The sequence below is a fragment of the Sminthopsis crassicaudata genome, chromosome 2 (genome assembly GCF_048593235.1).
Source record: "Sminthopsis crassicaudata isolate SCR6 chromosome 2, ASM4859323v1, whole genome shotgun sequence".
In the NCBI taxonomy this organism is placed as follows: Eukaryota; Metazoa; Chordata; class Mammalia; order Dasyuromorphia; family Dasyuridae; genus Sminthopsis; species Sminthopsis crassicaudata.
This window is the reverse complement of record NC_133618.1, coordinates 683,831,850-683,845,399: the sequence shown is the minus strand read 5'-3', so window position 1 is coordinate 683,845,399 and position 13,550 is coordinate 683,831,850. Positions and strand designations below refer to the sequence as shown.

Genomic DNA, 13,550 nt, shown 5'->3' with positions numbered 1-13,550 from the left:
CCGCCTCACTGAGGTCGAGGGAGAGTACAGTCCAGCACAGGCGGCCCTCAGGCCAGGAAGGAGCAGGGTGCGCCCCGGCAAAGCAGGGCTGAGAGCCCCTCCCCCCTCGGGCCAGCAGCCAGGCCCCCAACCCGACACCAGAAACTTGGGAAAGTGTCCCCCGGCCCAGGATCGCGGCCCAGCTTTAATGTGAATTTTAGAAGTCAAGAAATCAAATGGAAAAATACACATTCGCTCAGACACGCACAGACAACCCACAAAGAAGCAGACCGTGAAAGGGCAGTGCCGTGATAAGGAACATTAAACGTGGGAAAACAGGATGGCAAAGCTGGCTCTGTGTGACGGGCCAAAGGCGGATGGGTCTGGGACCCAAGGAGAGACACGAGGGCGCTCCGAGGACGGTTTAAAGACGCAAACTGGAGAGGAGGGGGAAGACGGGGAAAGGGGGCGGGGCGGGGCGGGAAGGGGGAGGGGCTGGAGGAGTTAGGGGCGGAAGAGACCGGCGGAACCGGGGCTCGGCTTGCAATCCTGGTCCTGCAGAGAAGCAGGGAAGGCTCCACCCTCTTGGAGATGGGTCGGACGGGGCTCTGAGGGCCAGGAAGACCCTCCCAGAGGAGGTGGGCGAGAAGCCGGAAGTTTCGGAGCTGCCATCAGACTGCCTGTCCCTCAGGTCGTCCTCCCTCCCGCGGACCGCGCACCAGTTGGTCTGGAAGCCGGCCCCGAGTCCGCATGTCCCAGGTAGGTCGGGGCCCGCGCCCCCCACGCTCGCTGCTTCCGCGGGCTGGCCCGGCCGCTGAGTGTCCCCTCCCCCTCGGACCCCGCGGGGAGTGTCCCCCAGCTCCGGCGGGGGCAGCCTCGGTCCTTGCTGCTGGAGCTCCCGGCGCCCCGGCTCCCCCTGCCCACAGTGAAGACTTTCTCCCTGATGATCCGGGAGCCCTGATTTTAGCCTTGTGATCACACTGACCCAGGGGTCCAGTCTCCCTATCTCCACCACGTGCTTCTCGAGGTAGAGCCTCCTTCAGAGCCGGTCCCTCTAGGGGTCCCCGAGCCCCCCTTCCCGCCGCCGGGAGCGCCCCGCGGCCCCAGGGAGCGCAGCTCTTCCCTGGCCCTGAATGAGTCCTCCTCAGGCTGCTTCCCAGCGGTCCCAGGCTGGCGGCTCCTTGTCTGCACTTTGCCTTGGGGATCCCCGCGCAGACTCCTCCAGGGCGTCCCCGCCGTCCTCCCCAGCTCCCAGTGTCGGGCCATGGTTCTCTTTTAATGTTTCCCTAATTGTCCTTTTTAGTTCCTCTGCCTCTGGTTATAACCATTCCCTCTTAATGTTTGATGGGATTAAGGTCCTTATCCATTTTAGACATCGTTAGAATATCCGGAGCCTCTCCTGTACCTCTCCCCATTAGGTCATCCCCATCAGGTTCCTCCCCCATTAAATCATTGTTCTCGGAACCCTAGAAAAGAATCTTGTATCTCACATTCACCGCTGGATTCTTTGAGATGAGAGTCTCATTCAACCCTGGTACCAACCATGGATCCAAATGGTCTCCATTTAATAAACTATTAAATTGTTCTCTAATCTCTGTCTTGCTCAGTTTCTCCGGCATTCCACTAGGTAGTTCTCCCGACACAGGCTTCCTGCTTTCCCAGGTTCGGCTGCCCCCCTTTAGTGGCTCGATGGAAACTAGTGAATGAGTCTGTTCTGGGAATCAGGTGTGCTGAGGCTAAGGTCCTCAATGATCAGGCTGGAGGCTGCGCAGGCCCAGTAACCCTTTTTACCCAGGTACGGAGTTAGAAGCTTCTGGCAGAATGGAAGCTAATAACCTAACAGTTTGGGGGAAGAGCATTTGACTCTTTCTCCAAAAAACAACCTGATGATGTGACAAACCCTATTATGGCATTACAAGCACTAGTGGGTGACCATAGACTCATGTTTCAATGTATATGGGGGAATCTCAGAATAGAGCAGCCCTGGATCTTCACCCCATTCCCTAAAGAGAACTCAATTTCAAGCTTCTCTCCTTCATCCCTTCCTGATCTCCATGCCCAGGCTTCCAATTCCCAGAGAAGATGATCTCTTATTTAAGCAAAGGGAAGCAATCTGGATGCTAGACCAAGAAGGCCTGAGGAGCTGTACTTCAGGTGAGTGAGGGGAAAGAAGGGATATGATCATTACAAAAGTCTTCTGGGAGTTACCCTGAAGAAAATGCCGAGTTTGGAGGAGAAAGACCAGCCTTGGAATTATTATTATTATTCAATTGTAGTGAGATTACTTACTTTTAATTCACATTGTTTTATGAATCATGTTGGGAAAGAAAATTCAGAGGAAAAGGGAAAAACCTTGGGAGAAGTAAGAAATGCAGAAAAAAAGAAGTGAACATAGCATGTGTTGATTTACATTCAGTCTCCTTAGTTCTTTTTCTAGATGCAGATAGCATTTTCTGTCCAAAGTCTATTGTGATTCAAAGAGATCTTAAAGGAGGCAAAGAGACCCACATGTGAAAAAATGTTTGTGGCAGCCCTTTCTGTAGTGGCAAGGAACTGGAAACTGAGTGGATGCCCATCAATTGGAGAATGGCTGAATAAATTGTGGTATATGAATGATATGAAATATTACTCTTCTGTAAGACATGATCAACAGGATGATTCAGAGAGCCCTGGAGAGACTTACATGAACTGATGCTAAGTGAAATGAGCGGAACTAGGAGATCATTATACATGGCAACAACAAGATTATATGATGATCAGTTGTGATGGCCATGGCTCTCTTCAACAATGAGATGATTCAGACCAATTTCAATGATCTTGTGATGAAAAGAGCCATCTACACCCAGAGAGAGGAGCATGGGGACTGAGTGTGGTTCATAACACTTCATTTTTGTGGTTTGCTTGCATTTTACTTTCTCATTTTTTCTCCTTTTTGATTTGATTTTTTTTTTTGTTCAGCAAGATAATTGTATAAATATGCAAGCAGATATTGAATTAAACATATTTCTCCCATATTTAACAGATACTGCATTACTTTTCATCTAGGGGAGAGGTTGGGGTAAACGGAGGAAAAATTGGAACACAAAGGTTTTGCAAAGATTAATGTTGAAAAATCACCTAAGCATATGTTTTGAAGGTAAAAAGCTTTAATGATATATATACATGCAAATAGATTCGAAGATATAGAAATCTGTTGGCCTTGCTTGGGATCACTGAAGTACTGAGAAGAACTAATCCTTTCCTGTTTTACCATTGCACATCCTGGCTGTTATTGTGCACAATGTATTCCTGGTTGCACTTTTTTCACTCAGCATCAGTTCATGTAAATCTTTCCAGGCCTTTCTATAATCAGCTTGTTCATCATTTCTTATAAGCAATCCCATTACTTTCATGTACCACAACTTATTCAACCATTCCCCAGTCGATGGGCACCCACTCCTTTTCCAATGTTTTGTTACCACAAAAAGAGCTACTGCAAACATCTTTGTACATGTGGGTCCTTGTCCCTTTTTTATGATCTCTTTGAGATACAGACCCTGTAGAGACACTGCTGCATCAAAGGGTACTCATAGTTTGATAATCCTTTGGACATAGTTCCAAATTTTTCTCCACAATGGTTGGGTCATTTCACAGCTCATTACACACATCACAGTTCATAATTTCCCACTTTTCCTACATCCCTTCCAATATTTATCATTACCTTTTCCTGAGATCTTAGCCAATCTGAGAGGTGTGAGGTGGTACCTCAGAGTTTTAATTTGCATTTCTGTTATCAGTAGTGATTTAAAGGGGGCAGCTGGTCTCAGACACTTAACACTTCCTGACTGTGTAATTCTGGGCAAGTCACTTTACCCCAATTGCATCAGAAAAAAAAAAAAAAAAATTAAAGCACTATAAATGGCTTTAATTTTATCATCTGAAAATTGTCTGTTCATATCCTTTGACCATTTATGAACTGAGAAATGCCTTGTATTCTTATAAATTTGAAACAGTTCTTTATGTATTTTAGAAATGAGACCTTTAGCAGATATACTAGCCATAAGGATTTTTTTCCCCAATTTTCTTCTTCCCTCTTATAACCTTGGTTTTGTTTAATTTAATGTAATCAAAGTTATCCATTTTGCCTTTGATAATGTTCTCTAGTTCTTCCTTGGTAAAAAATTCCTCCCTTCTGCAAAAATCTGATAATTAAATTTATGTATCCTTTCTTCTCCTAATTGGTTTGTGGAATCATCCTTTATGTCCAGATCATGTTCCTATTTTGACCTTGTTTGGGTATAGAGTGTGAGATATAGGTCTATGCTAAGTTTCTGACATACTTTTGTCTGTTTCCTTGCAATTTCTATCATGTAGAGAATGGATTTGGGGGGTTTATTAAATACTATATTAATGTGGGTTTTGATTATTGTGTCCTATGTATCTAAACTATTCCACTGATGCCTCACTCTATTTCTTAGTACCAAATGTTTTGATTACTGTTGCTTTGTGACATAGTTTTAAGGTTGGTACTATTAAGCTACCATCCTTTGTATTTTTTTATTCATTAATCCTTTGATAGTCTTCTATATAGCTTTAGCTAGTTCTATAAAATAATGTTTTTGCAGTTGTATTGTTATGGCACTGTACAAGTAGACCAATTTAGACAGAATTGTGATTTATATTATATTATATCGTTATATTATTATAGTGTTTTGTAACTGTGTTTATACGATATTTGGGTTTGTCTTGGCAGATAGACTCCCAAGTATTTTATTTTGCTTATAGTTATTTTCAATGGAATTCTCCTTTGTATATCTTGCTTATAATCTTTGTCAGTAATATAGAGAAACACTGATGATTTGTGTGGGTTTATTTTATATACTGCAATTTTGCTAAAGCTGTGAGTTGTTTCCAGTAGATTTTTGGATGATTTTCTAGGATTCTCGAAGTATCTCCTCATATGTTCTTCAAAGAGTGAGCTTTTTTTCCTCATTGCCTATTCTAATTCTTTAAATTTCTTTTTCTTTTCTTATCAGTGAAGCTAACATTTCTAGAACAATGTTGAATAATAGTGGTGGTGATAATAGGCATCCTTTCTTTACCCCTGATTTTATTGGGAATGCATCCAGCTTCTCTTCATTACAAATAATGCTTCCTATAGGTTTTAGAGAGGTACTGCTTATTGTTTTCAGGAAAGTTTCCTTTATCCCTATGCTCTCTAGTGTTTATTAATAGGAATGAGTACTGTATTTTGTCAAAAGCTTTTTCTACATCTATTGGGATTATAATATGATTTTGGTTGGTTTTGTTATTGATATGGTCAATTATGGTAAGTTTTCCTGATATAAATCCCATGTGGTTATAGTGTATTATCCTGCTGATAAATTGCTGTAATCTCTTTGGTAACATTTTATTTAGAATTTGTGCATCAGTATTCAACAGGAAGATTGGTCTGTAATTTTCTTTTTCTGTTTTAGCCCTTCTTGTTTTAGGTATCAGTGCTATAATTGTGTCATACAAGGAATTTGGCAGTGCTCCTTCTTCACCTAATTTCCAAATAGTTGACATAGTACTGGAATTAATTGTTCTTTAAATGTTCAGGAAAATTTACTTGTGAATCAAACTGGACCTGGAGATTTTTTTTTCTTAGGGAATTTGTAGATGGCTGAAACTCCAAAAAGATATGCTTGAATCAGACAACCCAGCACTTAAGGCTAATTATCTATTTGATGTGAAGCAATGGCTCTATATGCATATTTAAATGAGATGGTGATGTGGTGGTTCTCACCATTGGTGCTTGCTGAATGTTTGGTATTGAGATAATTATAGGCAAGGATGGGGGGAGGGAGAGGACAGGGAGAGAAGTCACAGTCACTTGGCAGGAGGATGAGGAGGAGAGGCTGGAGACTTTGGACTCCAGAATCCAAGATACATTTCCTTCACATCTCCCCCTAAAGACCAAGGATTTTGATTTATCCTGACTCTGGCTGACCCTGAAGCCCTCCAGGGAACTAGCCCATACTTCACAGGAATCAATTAATAACTTGTTCAAATTCTTTTTCTTAAATGGAAATATTTATATATCTTATTTCCTCTTCTGTTAACCTGGGCAATTTGTATTTTTTTGTAAACATTCCTCAATTTCAGTTAGATTACAAGTCTTGCTACCACAAAGTTGGGCAAAAGAGCTCCTAATTATTGCTTTAATTTCTTTTTCATTGGTGGTGAATTCATCCCTTTCATTTTTTTTTTTAAATTAAAGCTTTTTATTGACAGAACATATGCATGGGTAATTTTTTTACAACATTGTCCCTTTCAGTCACTTCTGTTCCACTGTTTCCCTTGCCTCCCTTCACCCCCTTCCATAGATGGCAGGCAGTCTCATACATGTTAAACATGTTAATGTATATCTTAGTTACAATATATGTGTACAGATCCGTACAGTTCTCTTCTTGTGTTTTGTTTTTGTTGTTTTTGTTTTTGAGGCTGGGGTTAAGTGACTTGCCCAGGGTCACACAGCTAGGAAGTGTTAAGTGTCTGAGACCAGATTTGAACTCTGGTCCTCCTGAATTCAAGGCTGGTGCTCTATCCACTGCGCCACCTAGCTGCCCCCATACAGTTCTCTTCTTGCACAAGAAAAATTGGATTCAGAAGGTAAAAATAACCTGGGAAGAAAAACAAAACTGCAAGTAGTTCACATTGGTTTTCCAGTGTTCCTTCTCTGGGTGTAGTTGGTTCTTTCCATCATTGATCAATTGGAACTGAATTGGATCTTCTCTTTCTCGAACATATCCACTTCTATCAGAATACATCCTCATACAGTATTGTTGAAGTGTATAATGATCTCCTGGTTCTGCTCATTTCACTCGGCATCAGTTCATGTAAGTCTCTCCAAACCTCTCTGTATTCATCCTGCTGGTCATTTCTTATAGAACAATAATATTCCATAACATTCATATAACACAATTTACCCAACCATTCAATTGATGAGCATCCATTCAATTTCCAATTTCTAGCCACTACAAAAAGGGCTGCCACAAACATTTTGCACATATAGGTCCCTTTTCCTTCTTTAATATTTCTTTGGGATATAAGCCCAGTAGTAACACTCCTGGATCAAAGGGTATGGAAAGTTTGGTAACTTTTTGAGCATAATTCCAGATTGTTCTCCAGAATGGCTGGATCCATTCACAATTCCACCAACAATGCATCAGTGTCCCAGTTTTCCCACATCCCCTCCAACATTCATCATTATCTTTTACTGTCATTTTAGCCAATCTGACAGGTGTGTTGTGGTATCTCAGAGTTGTCTTAATTTGCATTTCTCTGATTAATAGTGATTTGGAACACCCTTTCATATGAGTAGAAATAGTTTCAATTTCATCATCTGAAAATTGTTCATATCCTTTGTACATTTATCAGTTGGAGAATGGCTTGGTTCTTATAAATTAAAGTTAATTCTCTATATATTTTGGAAATGAGCCTTTATCAGAATCTTTAACTGTAAAAATTTTTCCCAGTTTATTGCTTCCCTTCTGATCTTATCTGCAGTAGTTTTGTTTGTACAAAAACTTTAATCTGATATAATCAAAAGTTCCTAGTTTGTGATCAATAATGATCTCTAGTTCTTCTTTGGTCACAAATTCCTTCCTCCTCCACAAGTCTGAGAGACAAACTATCCTATGTCCCTTTCATTTATTTATAATTTCGTTCTTTATGCCTAAATCATGGACCCATTTTGATCTTAACTTGGTGTACAGTTTTAAGTGTGAGTCCTTGCCTAGTTTCTGCCATACTAATTTCCACTTTCCCCAGTTTTGTCCTGTGAACCAAACCTATTCCACTTACCAACTAATCTATTTCTTAGCTAATACCAAATGGTTTAGGTGATTGATGTTTTATAATATACTATTAGATCAGGTACAGCTAGGTTATCTTTATTTGATTTTTTTTTTCACTACTTCTCTTGAAAGTCTTGACCTTTTGTTCTTCCAGATGAATTTTGTTGTTGTTTTTTTCTAGGTCATTAAAATAGTTTCTTGGGAGTCTGATTGATATGGCACTAAATAAATAGATTAGTTTAGGAAATATTGTCATCTTTATTATATTTGCTTAGCCTATCCAAGAGCACTTAATATTTTTCCAGTTGTTTAAATCTGACTTTATTTGTGTGGAAAGTGTTTTGTAATTTTGCTCATATAATTCCTGACTTTCCTTTGGCAGATAGATTTCCAAATATTTTATGCTATCAACAGTTATTTTGAATGGAATTTCTCTTTGTATCTCTTGCTGTTGGATTTTGTTGGTGATGTATAAAAATGCTGAGGATTTATGTGGATTTATTTTGTATCCTGCAACTTTACTAAAGTTATGAATTATTTCTAATAGCTTTTTAGTAGAATCTCTGGCGTTCTCTAAGTATACCATCATATCATCTGCAGAGAGTGATAATTTGCTTTCCTCATTACCTATTCTAATTCCTTTAATCTCTTTCTCAACTCTTATTGCCGAAGCTAGCATTTCTAATACGATATTGAATAGTAATGGTGATGGGGGCAACCTTGTTTCACTCCTGATCTTACTGGAAAAGGTTCCAGTTTATCCCAATTACATATGATGCTTACTGATGGTTTTAAATAGATGCTACTGAGTATTTTAAGGAAAAGTCTATTTATTCCTATCCTCTCAAGTGTTTTTAATAGGAATAGATGTTGGATTTTATCAACTGCTTTTTTCTGCATCTATTGAGATGATCATATGGTTTTTGTTAATTTGGTTATTGATATAGTCAATTATGCTAATAGTTTTCCTAATATTGAACCAGCCCTGCATTCCTGGTATATATCCTATTTGGTCATGGTGTATTATCCTGGGGATGATTTTCTGTAATCTTTTTGCTAATATTTTATTTAAGATTTTTGCATCAATATTCATTAGGGAAATTGGTCTGTCACTTTCTTTCTCTGTTTTCAGGCTACCTGGTTTAGGTAACAGTACCATGTCTGTGGCATAAAAGGAATTTGGTAGGACTCCCTCAATCCCTATTTTTTCAAATAGTTTATATAGCATTGGAGTTAATTGTTCTTTAAATGTTTGGTAGAATTCGCAGATAAATCCATCTGGTCCTGGGGAATTTTTCTTAGGGAGTTGATAATAGCTTGTTCTAGTTCTTTTTCTAAAATGGGACTGTTTGATGAATTTACTTCTTCCTCTGTTAATCTGAGCAAGCTATATTTTCCATTTCATTTAAGTTATCGACTTTATTGGCATAAAGTTGGGCAAAGTAACTCCTCATTATTGCTCGAATTTCCTCTTCATTAGTGGCGAGTTCTCCCTTTTCATTTTTAAGACTATCAATTTGGTTTTCCTCTTTCCTTTTTTAAATCAGATTTACTAAAGGTTTATCTGTTTTGTTGGTTTTTTCATAAAACCAAATTTTAGTTTTATTTATTAATTCAATAGGTTTTTTGTTTGTTTTACTTTCGATTTTATTAATCTACTTTTATTTTTAGAATTTCAAGTTTAGTGTTTGACTGGGAGTTTTTAATTTGTTCTGTTTATAGCTTTTTTACTTGCAAGCCCAATTCATTGACCTTCTTTTTTTCTATTTTATGAAAGTAGGCCTTGAGAGATATAAAATTTCCCCTTATTACCACTTTGGCTGCATCCCACACATTTTGGTATGATGTCTCATTATTGTCATTTTCTTGGGTAAAGTTATTAATTATGTCTAAGATTTGCTGTTTTACCCAATCATTCTTCAGGATGAGATTATTTAGTTTCCAATTACTTTTTGGTCTGTTTTCCCCTTGCTTTTTGTTGAATGTAATTTTCACTGCATTGTGATCTGAAAAGGAAGTATTTACTATTTCTTCCTTTCTGCATTTGAATTTCAGGTTTTTATGTCCTAATATGTGGTCAGTTTTTGTATAGGTTCCATGAACTAGTGAGAAAAAGTGTACTCCTTTCTGTCTTCATTTAGTTTTCTCCAAAGATCTATCATAACTAGCTTTTCTAGTATTCTATTTATCTCTTTGACTTCTTTCTTAATTAGTTTGTGGTTTGATTTATCTAATTCTGAAAGTACAAGGTTGCGATCTCCCACTATTATAGTTTTGCTGTCTATTTCTTCTTGCAGCTCTCTTAATTTCTCTTTTAATAATTTAGATGCTACACCAGTTGGTGCGTATCTGTTTAATATTGATATTGCTTCATTATCTATGTTATCCTTTAGCAAGAAATAGTACCCTTCCTTATCTCTTTTAATTAGATCAATTTTTGCTTTTGCTTGATCTGAGATTGGGATGGCTACCCCTGTTTTTTTTTTTTTTTTTTTTTTTTTTACTTCACCTGAAGCATAGTAGATTCTGCTCCAGCCTTTTACCTTTACTATGTATGTATCACCCTGCTTCAAGTATGTTTTTTGTAAACAACATGTAGGATTCTGCATTTTAATCCAGTCTGCTGTCCACTTCCACTTTATGGGTGTTTACCCCATTCACAAATTTTGGTTACAATTACTCATTCTCTATTACTTACCATATTGTTAACCCCTGCTTATGCTTTGCTCCTTTCCTTCCCCAGTATTAAACTTGTGAGCACCACTTGCTTCCCACAACCCTCCTTTTTTAGAATCCTTCCCTCCACCTTAGCATTCCTCCCCCTATCTTACCTCTTTTCCTCACAATTTCTGTATTCCCTTTTGCTTAGCTTACTCCTTCTCTTTTCACTTTTCCCCTCCCACTTTTCAATGAGGTGGGAGAAATTTCTTCATAAATCGAATATGTCTTATATTTTTCTCTTTAAGCCACTTCTGATGAGAATAAGATACACACTATGTTCATCCCCCTCCCTTCTTTTGCTCAGATATAATAGGTTTCCTTTGCCTCTTCATGAGATGTAGTACTCTCACTTCACCCTTTTTCTGGTACAATTTCCTTTCCAGCTCTAGTTTCTAGAAGAAATTATACATGTGTTCTTTATGTATATTTATAACAGAGCTATAGTTCCCAAGATTTCTTTTTACTTTTTTATGTTTCTCTTGAGTTCTATATTTGGAGATCAAACTTTTGTTTAATTCAGATTTTTTCATCAGAAAATAGATGAAATTCATCTATTTCATTGAATGTCCATCTTCTTCCATGGGGAAAAAAATGCTCATTTTAGCTAAGTAAGTTATTCTTGGCTGCATACCAAGTTCCTTAGCCTTTCAGAATATCAGATTCCAGGCCCTACAATCCTTTAATGTGGATGCTGCTGAATTCTGAGTAATCCTTATTGTGGCTCCTCTATATTTGAATTGATATTTTCTATCTGCTTGTAGTATTTTTTCCTTTGTCTGATAATTCTGGAATTTAGCCACAATATTTCTTGGAGTTTTGATTTTAGGGTCCCTTTCAGTAGATGATAGATGAATTCTTTCAATGTCTATTTTACCCTCTGTTTCTATGACATCTAGGCAGTTCTCTGATAATTTCTTGGAAAATAGTGTCTAGGCTCTTTTTTTCACCATAATTTTCAGGAAGTCCAATAATTATCAGATTATCTCTGCTATATCTATTTTCCAGGTCTGTTGTTTTCCCAAGAAGATATTTCACATTATTTTCCAATGTTTCATTTTTTTGGTTTGCTTGGCTTATTCTTGGTCTCCTCAAGTCATTCAATTCCATTTGTTCAATTCTGATTTTTAATTATTTTCTTCATTCACTTTTAAAATTTCTTTTTCTAATTGTCCAATTGAGTTTTTAAGTGAATTGTTTTGTTCTATGGAATTTTTTTTTTCCATTTCGCCAATTTTATTTTTTAGAGAGTTATTTTCTTTTTCCAACTCACTAATTTAGTTTTTCAAGGATTTGAATTCTTTATCCACTTTTTAAATAACATGACTTATCCAGACCCTCTTGCCAAGCTTCCCTTTCCTTCCCCTATTTTTCTTCTAGCTCTTTAATTTCTTCTATGAGAATCTTGTATGTTGGAGACTAGATCATATCCCCCTTTGGGGATTCATCAGGAGACAATCTGTTTTTAGTTTCCTTAGGGTTTGAAGTCTGCTCTGTGTCCATATAGAAGCTATCTATTGTTAGAGCGTGCTTTAATTTTTTACTCATTTTGACAAAGAAGAATCAAAGAAAGCAAAGAAACAAAAAAAGCAAATATATCTGCTGGATGGTATTATGGAGCTTCCTCTACAGACTGCAGGGGGCAGCAGTGAGGCACTAGCAGGGCAGCAATGGCTGCCCTACATCTGCACTCTGAAACTCAGAGCATGATGAGTCACTCCAGGTGGTTATGGCCAGGTCCTGAGAGAATCTATCTTTTCAGGGTTTATAGTCTTTACCCACTGTGTTTATAGCTTCTCTGCTGATCTACTGGCTTGCTGCCAGAGCAGGGCAGCTGACACTGTGGTAAAGTTCTTCCTGCAGAGCCAACTGAGATCACACCCCCACGCCCCTCTGGTCTGCTCAGTGTGAGTTGCCTTCTGTGATCTCCCTGACTGCTCTCAGCCTGTGCCCTATCTAAACGTCCCCACGAGCAAGCAAAAAACAGACTTTTCTGGCGAATTTTGAAGATATCTTCTGTTGGTGATGTGTTTGTGGGTTTTTTCAGTCAAGCCCTAATTCTGGGGCCTTGTCATGAAAAAAATTATTCTGAGGGCAAGAAGGAGCCTAGATAGATGTGTGTGTCCTCTCCTCCATCTTGGTTGGAAGTCCCATCCTTGTCATTTTTGATGTTGGTGATTTCTTTTTATTTCTTTTCCTTTTTCTCATCAAATTAGCCAAAGATTTATCTGCTTTGTTGTTTTTTTGTTTGTTTGTTTGTTTTCATAAAATCGACTCTTAGTTTTGTTTCTTATTCCAATTGTGGTTGTAGTCTCCCATGGTGATTTCAGGATGGCCTGGACTGGGCATTCCTAGTGACTGGTTTTCAGATAGGCTGCCAGCACTTGGGCAAGAGTGCGGAACCAGATGCTCTCTAGATCTGGTAATTACACGTTTGAGGAGATGTGATCACTAGGGAACCCAGAAATGAGAGAACTGCTCTGGTGCAGGGAGAGATCCATTGGGTGACTTTGCAGAACCGTGGTCCTTTGTTCATGAATGTCTAACCTTCCTGGGATTCCAGAAACCATTTGATGTCAAGCTGAGAATCTGGATGATTCTGTTGCACCTAGAAAGCATCAGAGTTTGATGGAAGTGCCCCATGAACCCCAAAAGCTGTGTGTTCATGATCATAACAGCTTGAAATCACTGAGAAAGAGTTGTTAAGATGGATAGATGGACAAACTTGTTGTCTCAGAGGATAGTTTTCCACTTAATACATAACTAACAAATTTTTGGATAAAATTCCTTTGATCATTATCTCAATCCTTCAAGTGATTTTTGAATTTCTAAAGAGGAAAAGTACAATAGCATGCTCTGTCCTTCCATGTGATAGAATGATTAACTACATTTTCAGGATGAGACTCATATTTTCAGATGTGGATGATTTCCTGCATTTTTAAAAAATTGGATTTGTTAAAAGAATGTGGAGGAGAATGTAATGATAAATTTTAAAAAATAAATAAGCAATGATTATCTCAAAGAAGTAAAGCA

The 13,550-nt window shown here is 38.5% G+C and overlaps 1 protein-coding gene across 4 annotated transcripts in view; it reads left to right on the top strand.

The window, feature by feature from the left end:
• The first annotated feature begins 498 nt into the window (after positions 1 to 498).
• The window catches only part of LOC141559131 (uncharacterized), a 47,345-nt gene continuing 34,293 nt past the window's right edge, over positions 499 to 13,550 (top strand). For 3 of the 4 annotated variants that reach the window (XR_012487230.1, XR_012487229.1, XM_074297244.1), the window contains exon 1: positions 802 to 2,133. Coding sequence is in view for 2 of the 4 variants with exons in the window: in XM_074297244.1 (XP_074153345.1) it covers positions 2,034 to 2,133 (100 nt within the window). In the remaining 2 variants the exon portion in view is untranslated. Of the gene's footprint in view, positions 739 to 801; positions 2,134 to 13,550 lie in introns of those variants that run through there. The other variant, XM_074297245.1, reaches the window with a different exon arrangement.